Source organism: Pogona vitticeps, chromosome 2, assembly GCF_051106095.1.
Source record: "Pogona vitticeps strain Pit_001003342236 chromosome 2, PviZW2.1, whole genome shotgun sequence".
Classification (NCBI taxonomy): domain Eukaryota; kingdom Metazoa; phylum Chordata; class Lepidosauria; order Squamata; family Agamidae; genus Pogona; species Pogona vitticeps.
In genome coordinates, this window is record NC_135784.1 from 127,459,088 (window position 1) to 127,479,371 (window position 20,284).

Below are 20,284 nucleotides of genomic sequence, written 5' to 3' on the forward strand. Positions count from 1 at the left end.
TGTGTTCTGTGTCCAGCAAGAGCAAAGCTCCTTGTCACTGAGGGAGCCGGTTGCCATGGCTACTCAGTCTGGGACAGTTACATCTGCTGATCAGGCTGAGGAAAATGGTCCTCTTATAGAGGTAAAGCGCTGCTTGCTGGTAAAAACAGATTCTCAGTTGTTTGAGACAGCTGGGGTGGACGTAGGAATACTTGACCGTCAGTATAGGGGGCTGCGGGACACTTGTTCCCAGGTAACCCTGTGCCATCCAGATATTATTCCTAGGGAGTTTATAATCCCAAATGAGAACATGAAGGTGGCAGGGATTGAGGGGCAGGTAATCTCTCTGCCAGTAGCAGAGGTACCTGTCAACTTTCAAGGCTGGAGGGGAGTTTGGAGGCTAGCGATTTCATCGACTCTGCCAGCAGCCGTGCTCGTGGGAAATGACCTGGCTGAACATGTGAAACGGGTGCTAGTGATTACACGCTCACAAGCCACCACAGGGTCAGTTCAAGGGGGTAATGATGAGCCAGAGACGGAAGCAGAGGGGAGTTCAGAAGCTGTGGTGGAAACCTTAACCACAGACAGCAGATTTGGACAGGAGCAAAAGGCAGACGCCACTCTCCAAAAGTGTTTTGAACAGGTGACTGACGCCCAGCTAACACCTGAAACCCCAGTGAGATTTCTGGAGAAAAAGGGGATTTTATATAGAGAAACCCTGAGGAATATCTCAAAAGGGGGAGATGGGATCAAAAGTCAGCTGGTGGTACCTGAAAAGTATCGCCCCATGATCTTACAAAGGGGGCACTCTGACATGTTTGCTGCGCACTTAGGAGTGAACAAAACACAGCAGAGAATCACACAGAATTTCTACTGGCCTGACATAGGGAAGCAGATCAGGGAGTTCTGTAAACAATGTGATGTGTGTCAAAGGCAGGGGAATAACCGCGACAGGACCAAAGCAAAGTTGTGCCCTTTGCCTGTGATTGACACTCCGTTCAAATGCATAGGGGTGGATATTGTGGGACCTTTGCCCAAGGCCACAAAGAGGGGGAACAGGTTCATTCTAACAATTGTGGACCATGCCACAAGGTATCCTGAAGCCATACCCTTGACTAACATTGAAACTAACACAGTGGCCGATGCTTTGGTGGGGTATATGTCCAGGATGGGATTTGCCTCAGAGATAATCACAGATTTGGGCGCATCGTTCACATCAAAGCTCATGAAACGCTTATGGCAAATCTGTGGAATTAAGCACAAGGAAACCACTGCTTATCATCCTGAAAGTAATGGGTTAACTGAGAAGTTCAATGGGACCCTAATGCGCATGATTAGGGCTTACTTGGCAGAGAATCCAAACAATTGGGACCAGAAGCTGCAATCCCTTTTGTTTGCTTATCGATCAGTGCCACAAGCCAGCACCGGGTTCAGTCCATTTGAACTTTTATTTGGGAGAAGGGTGAAAGGGCCCCTTGATTTGATCAAACAAAATTGGGAGCAGATCACCCAGGATGACCCACAAGACGTTGTGACATACATAGACACCTTGATGAATGACCTAAAGCGAAATCTAGAGCTGGCAGCAGAAAACCTGCAAGCTCAGAAGGTCAGACAGAAAACATGGTATGACCACAAAGCTAGAGAGAGGCACTTTGACCCAGGGGAGGAAGTGCTTTGGCTTAGGCCCTGCAGAGAGAATAAACTGCAGCTCAAATGGGCAGGACCATATAGGGTCATTTCCAAGATGTCAGACCTGAACTACCTAATAGAGCTGAGGGAGAACATAATCGTCCCCTCTTCTAGCCCTTGGTCCTCTCCGATAGTCCTTGTGGACAAGCCTGATGGGAGCATTAGGTTTTGTGTTGATTACAGGAAATTAAACCGTGTAACCACTCCTGATGCCTACCCAATGCCCAGGCTAGACAACCTGATTGAAACCATAGGGGGTTGTCGGTTCATCTCATCATTGGACCTGGTAAAGGGATATTGGCAATTAAGAATTGATCCCAGGGATCAAGAAAAGACTGCCTTTTGCAGCCCTTTTGGTCTCTATGAGTTTCGAGTCCTGAGCTTTGGTCTCAGAAATGCACCAGCCACATTCCAAAGGCTGATGGACCAGACCTTGGCGGGGCTCAGTGACTTTACAGTGGCCTACATTGACGACATAGGGATCTTCAGTAATACCTGGGAAGATCACCTGATACACCTGGAGTTAGTGCTGCAGAGGTTAAGTGCAGCAGGGCTAACAGTAAAGGCCAGCAAGTGTCAGCTGGGTAGCCCAGAAATAAAATACTTGGGTCACATGGTAGGGGGAGGAATGATAAAACCCCTGGAGGCTAAAATAGAAGCTGTTCGTGATTGGCCTAGACCCAACACCAAGAAAAAAGTCAAATCATTTCTTGGGTTGGTGGGCTACTACAGAAAGTTCATCCCGAGGTTTAGCGAGATTGCGGCTCCGCTGACCGATCTGACGAGGAAGAGGGCTGATGACCGCATCCCGTGGACCAGCGACTGTGAGGCGGCGTTCCAGAGGTTGAAGGAGGCGTTAATCAACTATCCTGTCCTGCGTGCTCCAGACTTCGACCGGGAGTTCATCATCTACACCGATGCGTCTAACAGCGGGGTAGGAGCAGTTCTGTGCCAGGAGGATGAGAATGGTGACCAGCATCCGGTGTCCTACCTGAGTAGGAAACTTCAAAAAGGTGAGAGACATTTGGCAACCGTGGAGAAAGAGTGTTTGGCCATAGTCTACGCGATCCAGAAGGCCAAGCCTTACATCTGGGGAAGACATTTTATTCTGTGCACTGACCATTCACCATTGCAATGGTTAAAGACTATGAAAACCCACAATAGTAAACTTATGAGGTGGGCTTTAAACCTACAGGACTATGACTTTGAAGTGAAGGTGGTCAGAGGGTCAGTGAACTGTGTTGCTGACGCCTTATCAAGAAGACCTGAAGAATGAAGACGGCGAAAGAACATGGACTATATGTGTATATAATGATGACAAAAAGTTAAATGTACCTGTTTTCTGAATTTGGTTTGTATGAATAAAGGTAAATTGATGTAATGTATATGGTAAATGTTTAAATGCCTATTTGCTATGGTTTAACTTAGAATGTAAGTATGAGTAAGTATAATATGGTATGTATAACTGTTGTTGTGTGTTTTATCAAGGTTGTTTTTTGGTGAAAAGCACCTTAGCTTTCCCCCTACAAAACAACTTATAAAGAGGGGAGGTGTTACATACAGCACTGATGTTACCTGTCTGTCATGGGTTTGGAGGGAAAGTTCCATCCTATGGGGAGTGGAAGGCGGGACATCAGGAGGAGGGGCTGTACTGTATAAATATGTGATGCCTGTGTGGTGAAGATAGGAGATGCTGAGAGACACTGGGTTGTGACGAAGCAGCAGCTGGGAAGAAGAAGCTGTTGTGGGAGTCTGTGTGTCAGACAGGGTACTACTGTGTGTCAGAGTACCAACCTGATAGGTTCAGGTGTCTGTTGGTTAGCCAGAACTGATAGGTTCAGGGTCTGTGCTTCAAGCTGAGGGTTCTGGGTGAACCAAACTGTGTGTATGTATGAGTGAGAATAAGCCACGTTACTTTATCCTATTCATCTGATTGTTTATTTTTCCCTGTGTGTATTTAAAATAAACCTTATTCTTTATTTGTTTGAAAATCCATCCCTGGTCTGTGTGACTTCTTATAGGGAATGGTTGGTGGCAGCTTAGTGTAACTGTGTGACATATCCCAGTAGGTCTGGGTTTGTCACACTACCACCAGCACTCCATCTGGGTAGGCCTGCTGCTGTTTGCTGATAGCAGTTAACAAACAACTCAAAGCTGTGGTTGTGTTAGCATCAGGAGGTATATATATTGCTGTTATTATAACAACATTAAACTCACGAGGCAGGTAAAAGGGGCGGCATTTCACTGCCAAATACTCCAAATCAGGAGAACAGTGAATGTCCATTATTTTAACATCTGTGCTCCAATTATCGTTTGTGTAAACACAAACCCCTCCACCTCTGCTCTTTCCAGATTCAATAGACCTGTCTGCTCGATGTACTCTGCGTCCTTGTAGTTCAATTACCTCCCCTGGGATGGAAGAATCAAGCCATGTCTCTGTAAAGATCATAACGCAACAGTCTCGAATATTTTTCTGTAGGGAGATAGTAAGTTCCAACTCCTCAATCTTGTTGGGTAGAGATCTAACATTTGGGTAGAGATCTAACATAGTATGTACAGTATGTACAGTATGTACAGTATGTATGTATGTATGTATGTATGTATGTATGTATGTATGTATGTATGTATGTATGTATGTATGTATGTATGTATGTATGTATGTATGTATGTATGTATGTATGTATGTATGTATGTAACTTTTATACTGCCCATCTGGCTGCCAAGGCCACTCTGGGAGGTTTACAATATTATAACATAATGTAACATAATAAATGACAATTTAAAAACAGTGAACATAATAACTATAGAAATCAAAATTAAATATATACACAAACCATCATAAAATTAACTAGAAAGTAGTATGGAGGCAAGGAGTTGTAACTGATATTGTAAACACTGAAACAAGTTCTGTGCTAAGATGTTATAAGGTCAGGGATTATGTCAAGATGTGATAAGGGCTGTCTGAAAAGCCAGGTTTTCAGTGATGGTTTAAACATTCTGTATCTTGCCAATCTCCTGCCCCTTGGCACCTTTATTTGATGACTACAAGTTGCTTGCTATACAACCACCTGGACAGCACACTAGAGGATATAGATTAATGAGCAGAATCGTCTCGCCTTATGACACTTGATAGCAAACAGATTTACAATTAGAGAGAAGGGGTGAGGCAGCCCTACTGGCTCAGCAAGTGGCATTGCATTTTTATGTCCCTCACACAATACGTGACAACAGCAACCCAAGAGACATGTTTCACCACACTTACCCTGCTGTGCTTTGATCTGAGGCAACACACTCTGTAAAAGCGCTAATGACTTTCTGTGGTACTCTGCCTGCACTTCTATTAACTGGGAGAAAGAAAGAAAAAAAATAAGAGGTAGTTATTCAGCCTTCGCTTCCTAGAAATCACTAAGGTTTCACAAAAAAGTAAACTCACCAAAAGCTAGCATTTCTGGTACTTACAGTCTGGAAATAGTTTGCATAGTCAATCTCTTTGGCCACAAAATTGTACATGTCAGCTGATAGCTGATCCTGCAGGAAAAAGCAAGAAGAAGAAAGCTTAAAGAATCAGACTCAATGTAACAATAACCAAAGTGTTGCAACCTGACTTGTTTTTACAGAAACTCAAATAAAATCTTAACATACTAAAATAACATCTAACACACACATGAAAAGAAAGGAAAGGGGGAAAAAAAGTGCCATGTCAATTGGATCAGTTTACACAGCCATACTCCTCCTGGCTGAAATTAGACTGACCAACCTGACGTAAAGGCAAGGGAATTCAGAGAGAGGGGCTCAGGTATTAACCTCTTCTGTTCAAGGAATAATACTTCCTGCTGTCCCAACCCTACCAGGGTTCCATGAGCCAACAAAAGTGGGCTTGAGGCCACCTCCTGGAAGGTGGAAAGCTTTGATCACATACAGATGGAAGAGGAAGTGGCCGGGCATGGGAGGGAGGGAGAGGAAGGAGGGAAGGAAGGAAGGGAGGGAGGATACCCTGCAAATCTCCACTCTGTTTGCTGCCTCTTCCATCTCTTCCCTGAGAGCATCTGCTTTGGCACCCGTAGGCTGCAAGTTGCTCGACAAACCTGAAGACTTGGCTGACTGCTGCCACCTGCCGGAGAAAGGATTGTACATGTTGTTAGCAACAAATCATACCTGACAGTTCTAAGAGAACAGACTGCTGCATGTTGCAATACACATGTGGAATAAGAGTTCAGCAAATCAGGTTATTGTGGTACTTGGGGCAGACCCTCTACAATAGTAAAATATCAAATTAAATCACCAGAAACTGGTACTGTGTCATGACAACCAGTGCTGGCTCCCTGGCACACCTGCACTGCTGGACAATGCAATTTGTTCTAGGGAAGATGATACAAGAAGCAAATGACCCATGGCTTCTTGACACAGAATTATTGGTTTTACCCAGCTGAATTCCTCCAGAATTGTGGGAGCTCCTGCAGAGCTACTCCTTCATGTCTTTCCCCAATAATATGTGAACCCCATATCATGCAGGAGGAGCACATGATGTGGGATTCATTTCTCCCCACGGCCATATTAACCCTGTTTCTGAGCAATCCAGGCTTCTCATCTTAGACTGTTTGGGGGAGTGGGCACAAAAAAGGTGTGGCATTAAAGCACATATATCTATATCTGTATCTATAGATATATATCTACATATCTGTGCCAACCTGTGGGAAGTTGTCCCCTGTTTGCCATCTGGGAAGATTTTTATTGTGATTATTATTATCATTCTCCTCAATTAACTCAAGAAGTCTAATCAAAGCAACCACCTGCTTACAACCATTCCAAAATGAAGATCTAATTTCCACACATCAAGAGACCTCAGCTGGATGGGAAATGACAGAAGCACAGCCTGCTTTTTCTCAAACCAGTTTCATAGAGGCAAAGCCCTGTCAGCAATCTTAACCCTGCTACCCTGGCAATGAAATGCATCTCAGGGTGAAAGCATGGTCCATATGTATGGCCTCTATAAAAGCCAATTTTTAGGAGATTTTTCTCTTTAGTGTCCCTGGGTTCTTCAATCAACCCAGTTCCCTCTTTTGGCCTTGAGGAACTCACAGTCCAACTGCCAAAGGCAGAGGAACAAACACGAGAGGTCAGGACAGAAGCCAAGATTCATTCCATGTCTCTTCCCTCCTTTCACCTGTACTCTCTCCCTTTAGAAGTGGGCACAATCAGGAGATCGAAGCAAAAGCGTGTGTTCCCATGAATTTATGTTGCAGAAATCTTACAGTCCCATTCTAATTTCTGGGTTTACTCCCAGGTACTGCAGGCAGCCTCAGCTTGTGACTCCCCATGAGTTCACAAGTGATCATATTTTGTAGCAAAACTACCCATCTTCTGTGACAATATCGGTGCTACCTCAGAGGAGCAAGCTGAGCTTCTGCAAAGTAAAAATAGCTTGCTTTTGTGGTGGAGCAAGAGGGAAATAAAAGCAATTTACATATTTTCCAGACATGAGCAGAAATACCAGTTTTGCTGCTTAGTTTGATCAGGATTGGGTGGGTCGGAACATAGCAAAAGAGACTCGACCTTCCTTTCACATTACCTCTTTCATCTCCATGAAAGAAAGAGCCGGGGGGGGGGCCCTCCCCTCCTTGCAGCCTCCTACAGCTAAAGGGGTTAAGAGAGGGTTCTGCTTTAGTGATTATCAGGGCGAGAGGAACTTGGCCAATAAGGCCAGCAGAACCATCACAATCTGTGCAAATGCAGATGAGAAAAATTTAACTTTTCACTGAATTGACAGTGGCAGAAAAAGCTACCTCCAACTACCATAGGAAGAACAAAATCTTTCTTGCCCTCTTTGGGAGCAAGGACCCTGGAAAGCAAGGGCTGCCGATTGCCTTGGAAGTTCATCCTTTGTGCTGGTTGCCCTAAGCCCTCTCTTCCTTCATTCCTTCCTGGTCTCACTGCTGCTGATCCTTTAGTGGGTTGGAGCCCAGAAGAGTCCCTTATCCCAGAGTGAGAGGGAAAAGAGCGGGGGGGGGAGGCACACTGGAGAGCCAAGGAAAATGTGGCGTCTTCAAGGACACCTGTGCAGCATGGTGAGACTCTGCCCAACGGTCAGGCTAAAGAAGCTGAAACACCCACTGAATTCTCTCAGAAATCCTCCAGAGGGGTGTAGGATTCTTATATGCACAGTCAGGAAACAGCTGCGGGGAAGCAACATCCCCCCTCAAATTTCCAGCTCTCTTGGCTGGGGCTCTGTCTCTCCCATGCGCACACTCCCCCCCCCAAAAAAAACATACAGGGGTCCTTTGCGACCAGAACCAAAGGGGCTGAAAATTATCACTGTCGGTGTGAGGAGGGTAGAGTTGCAGGTGCATATCTTAGAGGGAACCTTGATGGGAGGGTTTTGTAGATGTGTTGACTGAATGCCAGGAGGCTGGTGTGACAGGGAGAAGAACTGCAATTGCAACTAGGGTTCAATAGGATCCAGAAAGTGGGTATATAGAAATGCAAAGGTACTGGGCATTGTTTGCAGACAAGCCAGGCAGATCTTCCCTGGCTCTTGGCTAAGCATCCTCTCTAGAAATTCTCCCCACTCAAGCTTCACATTACTGCTTTCCAGAAAATCTTTTCTACAGAAAAATAACCTGGAAAGGCACTTCACTTTCTCAGAATACAGAACATCAAAAGTCTGAACAGTAATTTTGCAAAATACATCATGACTTACAACTCAGAATGATTCCATATGGGACCTCTATTGCATTTTTTTTGAAAGCTTCCCCCGGGAAAATGTCAACAACTGGATATTTTTAAATATATATATATATATATTCAAAAAACAAGAATCTGGTCCTCTAAAAGTTAGCAAACTGAGAAAGGATAAATCATCTTACCTTGTCTTTGATGAATCCATGTCCAGAACTAATTTTGCTAAGTGCTTCCTCTGTTTTTGAATATTCGGTATTTCTACCTGAAATAATTTTAAGAAAAAAACAATATGTGCATACTCTGCGCAGCACCCCATTATATTCTCCATTTATTTAATTCAAATTAAGGCAGAGTTTATTGTCAATATTTTATAAAGCCAGAAGTAGGATTATTATTCACATTTGCTGAAAAACACCCACGACATTTGCTTTGTGTTTGGGTGAGAAGTGGTTAACTGATTTTAAAAAGGAGTCAGCTTCTAGGACTTTCCCTTGCTTGGCGTCACTTTGTGAGAATAGTAGTGAGCAACGTCTCCTCTAATTTTCAGTCGCTCTGCCTCTCTCTCTCTCTCTCTCTCCCTCCCCTTTGGCTTCACCCCTGCATGCATGCACGACTCCACCCCTCATGCACGCTGGGTTCTGTCAGAACTGGAACCTAACGCAATCACTGCATGTAGGAAGGAAGAGAGCTGCATGAAGAGAAACGGAGTTGTGTCCGCCCACCCGCATGCCCAGCTTAGTGGGAACCTTGCTAGTGAGCACAACAGGGTATCCTGAAGACGACTTTGACTGCTGACATCGGTATTATCAACATGCAGGCAGCCCTTTGCTATGTAAAACTTGGCATCCTTTTTCCTGCTGGCAACATGGGCACAACATTGCGCAGCAATATTGGGCCATTTCCTTCTACTTCTATTGTAGATGCAGAAGCACAATAGCTCACATTCATAAATCAGAGGTTGTTGGGTTTTTTTTTTAAAGAACCAATTAGTCTTTTTAAACTGAATGTGAATCTGTGCTGCCCCTCACTGAGAAAGAGTGATTGTATCACCAAAGATCTTACCCAGCCAGAACTCTTGTTACCTGGTCCCCAGAACATTTATTCCCCCACAAGGAGAAATCCCACCAGCACCTAAATGCTAACGTTCCTCTTTTCCTTCCTCAAGCATAGAATTATAGAAAAATGAAGTTGGAAGGGGTCTACAAGGCCATCAATTCCAACCCTCTGCTCAATGCAGGAATATAAATAATCAAAGCAATATCTGCCAGGTGATTATCCAAGTTTTTTCTGAATGCCTCCAGTGTTGGAGCACTCACCAACTCCCGAGGTAACTGGTTCCACTGTCGTACTGTGAAATGACCCAAACCCACTCCAGAGCCCTTTTCTCCCTAGCGGATAGTACCACTCCCATCAATGTGCTTCAAAACAGTTCTCAGGGCGGCAACTCTCTACTCCTGCTGAGGCAATTCTCACCTCAGCCAATACGAAGAGAGGCTCAATCACATCCCTTTCAACTTGCAGCTCAAAATGGATGAGCTCTTGGGCTAGCTTGTCCTCTGCTTCCCCGCATAGCTTCAGCATCTTCCTGCAAGGGAAGAAACAAATAATTTGCTAAGGGGAAAGATGAGTAACAGAAAAAAATTAAAAGAAGGACATGATCCCAAAAGGCAGAAGGGCTTCTGTAGTGCTGGTGGCGATGCATAACGATTTCGTGTTATTCCAGGCTTCACAGCATTATGGTTACCATTTGAGAAAACCAGAGGGTAGAAGTACTACCGTATTTTTTGCTCCATAAGATGCACCTGACCTTAAGATGCACCTAATTTTTAGAGGAGGAACACAGGGAAAATATATTCTGAACCAAATAGTGTAATAAAATATTTAATAAGCTATAACAGAGTAATATTTGAACCATGTAAAGTGAACAGCAGTCAACAGTGGCAGTAATATAGACCATTATCAGCCAGTGATAAGACCTATACCACTCTACCTATATTTTACATTTCCTTTCATCCACCTCCTCCCCATGCTTATAGAAATGTCTCAATGACAGATGAGATTGTTGTGCAACTCTGCCCAGCTACAGCTCAAGCCTATATTAAGATAGAAATGGTTTGTCTGATTTGGCACTGCATTGAGAGGTCCCTTTTAGTTGTGTGGAGGATAAATAGTGGAATTAAACTATTTAACAGCTGGTTTTCCTTATTTACTTTAGGTTATGCAAAAGAACAGCAACACAAAGCTTAACCTAATCCCATTCACCAGCAGTAGCACATGCTCAGCATAAGACCAAATCTCCATTTTCTGACATAATTGAACGTTTATAGCATGCAAGGCACAATAGGTTAGGCCACACAAAGCCATGAACAATGTTCTTGATGAGCCAAAAAAACTGAATACAAACTATAGTAGCTGAAATCAGGAAGCAGGTACTGTAATCCAGTTAGAAGTCATGAGGCACAGTTAGTTTCCTTACTGCAACACCCTTTGGAAATACATTCTCTATTAGATGCCCAGAACTAGTTGAAAAGTTTGCAAGTTGAATCCAAACTTCCCATAGAAATGCATTGAAAATTAATTAATGCATTTTTATGGGGGGAGGGAACAGGTACTGTAGACTGAGCCTTGCTCTTCACAGTGCCTTGGTAGACCCCAGAACAGCCAAAAAAGAGCCCCAAACAGCTAAAAGCCAGCAGGCAGCCAGCAGCCATTTTGTGCTCTTCTCCACTCCTGCTCCTGCTCCTTTTCCCTCCCCTCTCCCCACCTAACAGCTGATCGGCGCTGGTCTGAACACTTCCTAGGCAGCTTTTAAAGCAAGTATGCACGTTTCTACACAAGCGGGTTTCAACTCAAACGGAGCATCTTTTCACCCAAGCACTAACCCCAAACAAGCAGCTTTTAAACTAAATTTTACATTTTAAAATGACAATACCAGGCAGTCCCAGGTCTCTCTCCCAGCTCTCTAACTGCTTGGACTAGCAAGGAAGCAGACAAGCAGCCTTTTCACTAACTGAAAGTTTGAATTTCCCCGCTTTCCCCGCATATTAGGTATGCTAATATCTGTGCACTGGAGGATTGTGGGAGGAACATCCAGCCTCTGATGGGGGTCCTTTGGGGCACCCCAAAACACTGAGTAGCTCTCTTGGCCTCTTTCGGGATTGGGGCTGTGCAGCCCTGTTCTGATCAGGAGGTGCAGCCAGGGGGGTCACCATGCCTTTGGGGGACAGGGCACAGAAAGGGGCAGGAGGTTCAGAGAACATTCCACCTCATACCTGGCAGGGGAGATACCATGATCATCAAAGTGGTTTTCCCAGGTTGAGGCTCATGTATTGCACTCTGGATGTGCTGACCCCTGTGATTTCCCCAAATATGGGAAAATCAACTGCCTAAGTGGGGAACTGTATTTGTGGTTTCCCCTGGTTTTTCTAGAATTACTCTTTCCCCTTTTGTCCTTGGCTGTTTTCACTGCCTGCTGCCATGGGCCTCTTGGCCTTGCTGGTTTTCCAGGTGGGCTCCAGGAAGCAGATCCTAGAAAGCTAGCAGTGCAGAATGGTGAGGTCCAAAGAGCAAGCAGTCTCTGGTGCTAGTTCAGAGGCCTCCCAGCATCACAGTGGGGGGCTTCTGGGTGGTGGTGATTGATCCCCCTTTTTACTGTATTTGTTCCATAAGATGCACATACTTTCTCCCCCACTATTTGTGGGGGTAAGTGCGTCTTATGGAGCAAAAAATACAGTACTTTTTGTTACATCTTAGAAAGCTATCAGAACAGATACAAGCTTCCGGAGACCCAAGATTTGTAGGAAAAGAGGGTGCTAGTCTCAAGAAGGGCAGAGAAATTCTTGCGAGCATGAGAAAGGTTTTTCCATTATATAAAGACTGTTTTGGCCTTTTGGTGAAGATCAAATGTACTGTATAAACACTTGAGAGTATTTATTTATTTAGGTATTTTTTACAGTTGCTTGTAAATGCCTTGAAACATTTATAATGAACGGCAGAGGATAAAGATGTTATGCTTCATTAATTAATGCCACAGCAAGTCCTCAATATTGTAACAGACATGTTAAGCGAGAAGAGGAAAAAGAGAGACAGAGTATGGAGAAAGAAAAGGGAGGAGTGGCCTCTTTTTCACAGGTGAATATTTGGACGGGGTCTTACCCCAGCAGGGAGTCGTCCCCTAGGATAGCAGAACCTTCCATCAAGCATTGGGCAAGTGACGTCAAAGGCAATTTCTTCTGCAACAAAAGCAATGACTCTATGAAACTACAAAAATCCACTACATTATGAGCCTGAGTCATCTCCCTCCCAGAAAATGACACGATTCCATACAATCTACATTAAAAAAACTCTTTAAAAATCATATTCATGCTACTATATTGTTTTTCAACAGAAAAGCCAGCTGAGATGTCTTCTCAACTCAACTCAATTCCATCCCATCCTACCTCTGCTTAGTGCAAACACAAAGAGACAAGAGCCCAGTCTTATTGCCTGGTGGAAGTTGGCATCTCTCACCGAGCGCTTATCAGAATCTGATCCTTGCTGCCCCTGAAGACATGCAGTCAGCTTCTTGTGTGTGCTGTGGGAGACCTGCTTCACGAGTTCCAAACGCTTCTCCACCTGGGGAAGAATACAGCAGTACACACCACATCAAAAGTGTTCAGCCTCAGCTCCCAGCAACCTATAGGCATCCACCTCTCTCTCTCTCTCTCTCTCTCTCTCTCTCTCTCTGTCTGTCTCTCACACACACACACACACACACACACACACACACACACACACACACACACACACACACACACACACACACACACACACACACACACACACACTCGCTCTCTTTCTCTCTCCTCCCACTGCAGCTCCAAACCACATAGGCCCTGAATCCTGGCTCCCTTAAGAATCTACCCCTAGCCTGCTTTCAACAGCAGTCCTTTTCAGCAAACTGAACTGAATGAAAATTAATGAGCAAATGCCATTTTAAATAGTTGATTATTTAATTAGATTTCACAAGCAAGTGATTGATTTAACAGTAAGTGCATCTATATTTTCCAGTCCCAATAAGGACACATACATCATCATGATTCATAAGGCTTAAGTATTGGAAAGTAGGGAGGCAAGTGCTTCAGCATTAATTTTAGTTGAATACCTAGAAATAAGATGAATGCCATTAAGCAAAATAATTTTTTTTAAAAAACCATGCTTATGACCACATGAAAAATGTGAGTGTGTTTGTTTGTATACACATGCACATACATTTGATATCTTGGTTGCTTTTTAAAGGAGAACAGAAGGGTCACTAAATAAATAAAATGAGAGAGGAAATCATCATGACATTAAATAGCAATAAGTAAGCTTGGGGTGCGAGAGAGAAGTGGAACAGACTTGGAGTTGGGAGAAAAGACAGAAGAGTGCATAGGGTTTCTCTGGATTAGTGGCACTCTCTTTGATCCCAGATACCAGGTCTATAAATAATTTTTATGATACCCCTCATAGACACCGTATGTGTAAGTAAACACATCTATTGTCAAGTACACAAAAGATATGTACATGTAAAATTTAACCTGTGTAAAATAGGCTCGGCCCCCACATCCATGTATTTCAAAAAGAAACCAACACCATTTTTTGCACTAGAGAAATTTCTCAACTCCAGATCACATTTTGGTTACAAGCCAGCTAATGAAGTCTGGACTGAAAGGATGCACACATGAAATGACAACCTTGAGCATTTTCTCTGATCACAGACCTATGGAGCTAAGAGAGTCCAAATAGGGCATTTCCTCTAACACAGCATCACCCTCCTATTGACTCTTTAGAAACCAATATAATCAACAATCGATATGTTGCACAGAATGCCTTAAGCATGAACAACTGGACTGGGGACACGGGACAGGCAAAAGAGCCATGCTACAATCAATTGAAAAAGGTCAACATCTCCCAGTGACACTAGCCAACTGGAAAGGAGAAAAACGTTTTTCCTAAATATAGCACTATTCCATTAAGGTCCATTTTTCTAAGTGTCTAGAGTCAATGCTGAAATACAGGAGATGCAGACACTAGGAATGGATTGCCATTCAACTGGCTCATCAAACACTGCCAGTTGACTGCCTAATTATTTGACCATAGCCTAGCATCTTTTATCAGTCATGCATTCTTTCCGCATGCATCTCTGAACAGATAGCAAGGCTCAGGCAGAAAGAAGAGAAAAACATGCACAAATACAATCACGATAGCAGCAGAAGTCACAGAAGTCCAGTAATCAAGACCTAAAACCAGCTTTCTGACTTCTGTTATCTCCCCGGTGCTCTACCTCCTTGAAGAAGAAGATTCCAGAGCAAATCAGCACTGAAAATGGTGTAACTTTTCTTTGCTGAATACATTTAACACATTGACAAGAATCCTATTCCATACTTATGCCAACATGTTTCAACAGCAAATTGCTGAAGTGTAGGATGTCAATGTAAGTATCTGCTGCTGCACATGTGACTGCTGGGCAATAGTAAATGGGTGGGCCAATGAATTAACTTATAGCAATTTGCTGCTGAAATGTACACTGATACAAGTTATGCTGCTTTGTGTAACTAACAGGATTCTGGCTATTATATACTTGCCTATTGCTTGAGCATACTGTCCTCTTGTGAGATCATATGTGACTCAAGTGTCATCTTCTAGTGACATTACACCACCCTCATTCCTTCTCGTTTTAGAAAGGAGGTGTGTAATACTTTCTGAAAACGGATGCTGGAAAATAAAAGAATGCACAAAGCCATTCTCGGGACATGCAGCATAGCAACAAAGGTGTGCAGAGGGCACTTGCCTACCCCGTTAGCTTTCTGAGTGTTAATTTGAAAATCTGGGAAGAGAAGTCAGAGGCTGCAATGGAGAGTTCTTTACAAACTGCATGAGCAAATGTTCAGATCCAAGAACTGGAACACTTTTTGCTCCTGACTTGATCAAACTGGAAACATTGCACAGAGCTCAGCAGAATATGACTCCAGACACAAATGCAGACGACCTTTGAAATGTGAAGCTGAGCGGCTTGGGGAAAACATGCTCTTAAACAGGGAAATCAAAATCATAGGGGGAAAATAGACTGAACAAGTAAAACACCATTACTTTTTTTGGTATCAAGGGAATCACTAAAACAGCAACAGAAGCACAAAATATTCTGGAATATACAGTAATGAGCAGCCAAATTCTGAAGTCAGTCTGAGCCTTTCTTATGAAAAGCAGACCCCACAGCAATAACTTGTACAGTGGTGCCTCGCACAACGAGTGCCTCACACAACGATGAATTCACACAACGATGCCTTTTTCTGTTAAATTTGCTGCCTCACACAGCAATGTTTCCTATGGGGGATTTTCACACAACGATCTCCCTTTTCGCTCCTGTAAAAGTGTCTTACAATGTTTGGACGCTGTTTTAAATGATTGCAATGGTTAGTCCACCTCCTGAAACCTATGCAAACTGATTTTGGTGTTGTTCTGACACTTCGTTAATTTATGATGATTTTTTGTTTTTTCCATTGGAAACCATTAGACAGACCATCCAATGGTTTCCAATGGAGAAAATTCAAAAAATCATCATAAATTAACGAAGTGTCAGAACAACACCAAAATCAGTTTGCATAGGTTTCAGGAGGTGGACTAACCATTGCAATCATTTAAAACAGCGTCCAAACATTGTAAGACACTTTTACAGGAGCAAAAAAGGACTTCGCAAAGGCATTGAAATGTATTGAGTCGGCTTCAATACATTCCAATATAGGAAACATTGTTTCACTCAACGATGTTTCCTATGGGGATTTTCACTGAACGATGGCAATCCGTTCCAATTGGAACGGATTAACCGGTTTTCAATGCATTCCTATGAGAAATGGTGTTTCACAGAACGATGTTTCACACAACGTTGATTTTTTTGGAACCAATTAACATCGTTGTGTGAGGCACCACTGTATTGCAAAATGCCATGCCAGAAACTCCTGGTTTACCCACTATCCACAGAAAACAAACTGTTCTGTAGACACAGCACATCCCATATAGGTTCTGTAGAAATGATATAGAATTCAGCAATGAAATCAAAATAAATCTTCAATCCGTCTCTGTAGAGCCAGATATTCCATTAGAGATTTATGTCATTATTGCAATTGTGTAAACGGAAGCAAAAAAACAACTGCTACTTGCATTCCATGTGACATGCCAGTCATGCAACTAGGTGCCTGACCTGAAATGCCAGTGGCAGCTTGTTAATTAACAACAATTTGACATGGAGATATACTAAATTACACTTACATGGAAGGAAGCAAGAGACCAGCTTTCCATCATGAGGAAGGATATTCAAAGCCCTTGACCACCCTGCTAATGGAATGGCAGGATGGATGCAAACTGGTCTGGCACCCCAAAAAGTGGAAGACCAAGCAGAAGGGAAAATGCATTGGTTTTTGTGCTTCAGTTGCACCCTTTGTAATCTAATTACCAGAGCATTGAGTGACATAAAGGCCCCCTCGCTCCTCACACAACTGTTTGTCTTCACTGTTAATGCTAAAGATGCATTCTACTTTGTAAATGCACATGCATTTTGAAGCTATACAATCTCTGGGAAGCTCTGAATGACTGACTTTTTCCAAACATTGAAACACTCTGTAGAGACGCAGGAGAGCCTACTACAATACTGCCTAAGTACAGGCAAACCTATGTTTATATTTAATAATATTTCACTTGATTTTTAAAAATACAACCCAGCACCACCAGACTACAAAACCACAGCTAGTGACTCTAATATGCAATAAATACAGTGGTTTAAAAACTAAAATGGTTGCCAAAGTAGCCATTTCCTTTGCCCATTCCTTAAAGATTGCTGCTGTTTGGCACACCTGAATTCCAGCCAGGCTACAGAATTGTATTTTCAATTTTATGCATGGAGTAGCGCAAAACAAATGAATGATGTGCCCTTTGTGTTTAGTGGGAAGAAGGTTTTGAAAAAAATGAAAAACCACAATACCTGTAACAGATCTTCACTCAGGACTTCAGTTTTTTCAGCCCTAAAGGTAAAGAAGAAAAGAAGTCACTCAAGGAAAAGAAAAATGAGTGGAAAACGGCACACGGTAATTCACTTATCGTAAAGAAACAGCTGGGGAAGACAGGAAGTACTAGTGGGGCATAGCCATTAAGAGAATAAGAGACCAGGCATCAGGAGAACTGTCTGGTTGCAACGTGCCACTCAGCTATGAAGCGCAATGGGTGTGACCCTGGGCTACTCCTTCCTTCTTAACTCTTCCCATATCTTGCAGAATTGTGAGGTGAAACAAAATGGGGTGAAAGAGTTTTTATGCCACCTTGAGATTTTTAGAGGAAGGGAGTTTGGACATAAATGTATCAAACAATTTAAGAATGTCCTGTGAATAATTATAAGGACATGCTTTTCTCCTTGCAGCCATAAATTACTTTATATTCAGTAATAGATTTTGATTACTGATGCTTTGCTGGCCTGTTTTACCCCACTAAGCTCTACCTGGAATAAGTGAAGATTACTGTAATAGTCATTAATGTTTTCATTACCAAGATATTTTTTTTCTGTATACATCTATACTGCACTGTAATAAACATTTTAAAAAGAACATTTAGAGGGCAGTCTGCAGTGCTGGAAACAAAGACTGTTCATTCTGGTGAGATGCAGTTGCATTAATGCCCTCCAGCACTTCTCCGCTGTCTGGCGATGTTTCATTTACATGAGATGGATGCCCTTCTTTACCCAAACCCACATCAATCAAACCCCCTCCCCATTATGTTAGCATTAAAAAAAGGTCTGGTGGAGGGGGAACCATGTGCCTTGTTTTATAGAGAATGCTTGCACTTCCTGAAGGGTACTACTTGTTGTAAGTAAAATGCTCAGTAAACAGTACTTGACCATTGTCCAAGGTTTTCATGAGGATAGAATAGATTTGAAAGGGTTGTGCTTACACTTAAAAGAAGTATGAAAACAATACCATTGGTAATGGAGTCTGTGTAGCCTGTATAGGAAGGTGTGCTTGAGGAATACACAGCTCATGCATAATTTACAATGCAAAAATTTATACTTTCTCTCAAGTTGTCTTAGGAACCTTTGAATTTATCTGAGCAGAGCATCTCTGGGTGATTGGCAATCTTGCAGAGGAAGATATAAGTAGTAGCTAAGTTAACTTGTAGATTCAGTCCTTGAAAATTGGGATGCTTAGCAGAGCACAATTTCCCTTTTGGAAGATCTGGACACGGTCACACATGCCTCAGTTACAACCTGGCTGGATTTACTGTAACATGCTCGACGTGTGGCTGTCTACGGAAAGCGTCAGGAAACTTCAGTAGGTCCAAAAGGCACCAGCCAAATTGGTGACTGGGGCTGGTTACAGAAAACACATAAGGCCCCAGTTACAGCAACTCCACTGGCTGCCAATCCATTTCCAGACACAATTCAAAGTGCTGGTTTTAACCTATAAAGCCTTAAACAGCTTGGGTCCAAGCTATCTCAAGGACTGGGTCTCCCATTATGCGCCTGCTTGGGTGTTGATATCATCAGGTGAGGCCTTTCTCTCGGTCTATCACCTTCACAGCTTTAAATATAATCTTTTAATGATATGAGCCACCTTAGGTCCTTTTAAAGGAGGAAAGCAGGCAATCAATCAATCAATCAATCAATCAATCAATCAATCAATCAATCAATCATCTAGACATATCTATACCAGAAAAATTGTTTATATATTTAATTTTTTTAACCTGACCTATTTAGAACAGGAAACAACACAAATATCTCAAGGCAACTTGCAATTCTAAAACCAAACAAAATATATGCAGACCAATAAATAAACATGGCAAAACAGAATCAACTGAGTTGATTCGCAAACAACACAGACAGCAATTTGTGAGCAGCTACTGAAGTGAACAGAACAAAAAGAACAGAAAAACAAACCCCCCAAGAGAGAAATCCTACTTTAGCACAGATCATTATATGGGAGCACGGCATTTTCAATATAGTTCGAACCTACACATAAGAGCAGTTCTATTGGACAGACTTAACACCTGTTTGGTTCATCAGGTTGTTTCCCACACTAGCCAATGAAATATCAAAGGGAAAGGCAGGGCATGAGGGCAATGAGACCTTCCCACTCCTGTTCCTCCGTAAGTGTTGATCAGATGACTGTTCTCTCCAATCCTGATGATAACATACAGCCACCACAAATACTAGCCACTGATTGCTTTATCCTCTATGCATTTAATGAATCAAATTTGGAGGGTCTTCTAGGCCAGGGGAACCAGATGTTGGTGAATTTCTACTCCCAACATAACTTAATACTGGCCAGGTCTTATGAGAACATTGGTCAAGTAGCCCTGCTCTTGTCCACTCCTACTTCCAACACAGGACCTGCAATATCTAATGCAGCTGCTGCACCTCTTGGTAACGAATGTCAAAACATTCATAAAATAGATCTAGAGAAAAAGAATACACCACGTCTTGAAGCAGCTTAACCCACTGTCACACAGCTCGTATTGATACAGAAGCTTTTCCTGATCTCTCTGTGTGTATGTATGTGGGGGAATGGGACTCTGCTTCTCTGTAATTTACTCAATTTGGATCAGATATTTGAAGGTCCTGTGATGTCTTTCCTTAAAACCTCTCATGCAAGCTAAACATCATTGTCCAACTATTCCTCCTAGCACTTGGTTTTCAGAACGTGCATCATCCTGACTGCTCTACAGTGGGGATGTTTCAGTTTGTCACACTTTTTTAAAGTGTGGTGCCCAGAATTAGACAGAATACTTCAGATACACTTGAGCAACACAGAACAGAGGAGAGCTATTACTTCTCGCTGCTCTCTGCTCTACAACTTTCTCAAGACTGATGCAGAGGTAATAATAAATTCTTGTTGGGGTTGGTTGCTCAACTATGTGTGAATTCAGTTCAATGTGT

At 42.8% G+C, this 20,284-nt stretch overlaps 1 protein-coding gene and 1 pseudogene across 13 annotated transcripts in view; one reads left to right on the forward strand and one right to left on the reverse strand.

The window, feature by feature from the left end:
* Window positions 1–20,284, reverse strand: part of ARHGAP44 (Rho GTPase activating protein 44) — a 128,358-nt gene that overhangs the window by 39,024 nt on the left and 69,050 nt on the right. For 8 of the 13 annotated variants that reach the window (XM_078385915.1, XM_072990406.2, XM_072990399.2 and 5 more), the window contains exons 2-9: window positions 17,345–17,384; window positions 12,859–12,963; window positions 12,505–12,581; window positions 9,823–9,934; window positions 8,535–8,611; window positions 5,665–5,782; window positions 5,131–5,199; window positions 4,934–5,015 (exon numbers count right to left, since the gene is read on the reverse strand). In XM_078385915.1, coding sequence (XP_078242041.1) covers window positions 4,934–5,015; window positions 5,131–5,199; window positions 5,665–5,782; window positions 8,535–8,611; window positions 9,823–9,934; window positions 12,505–12,545 — 499 coding nt within the window. In that variant the 5' untranslated portion in view covers window positions 12,546–12,581; window positions 12,859–12,963; window positions 17,345–17,384. The other 5 variants (XM_072990398.2, XM_078385918.1, XM_078385917.1 and 2 more) reach the window with 4 other exon arrangements.
* LOC140705079 (U1 spliceosomal RNA) lies at window positions 11,614–11,768 on the forward strand (annotated as a pseudogene).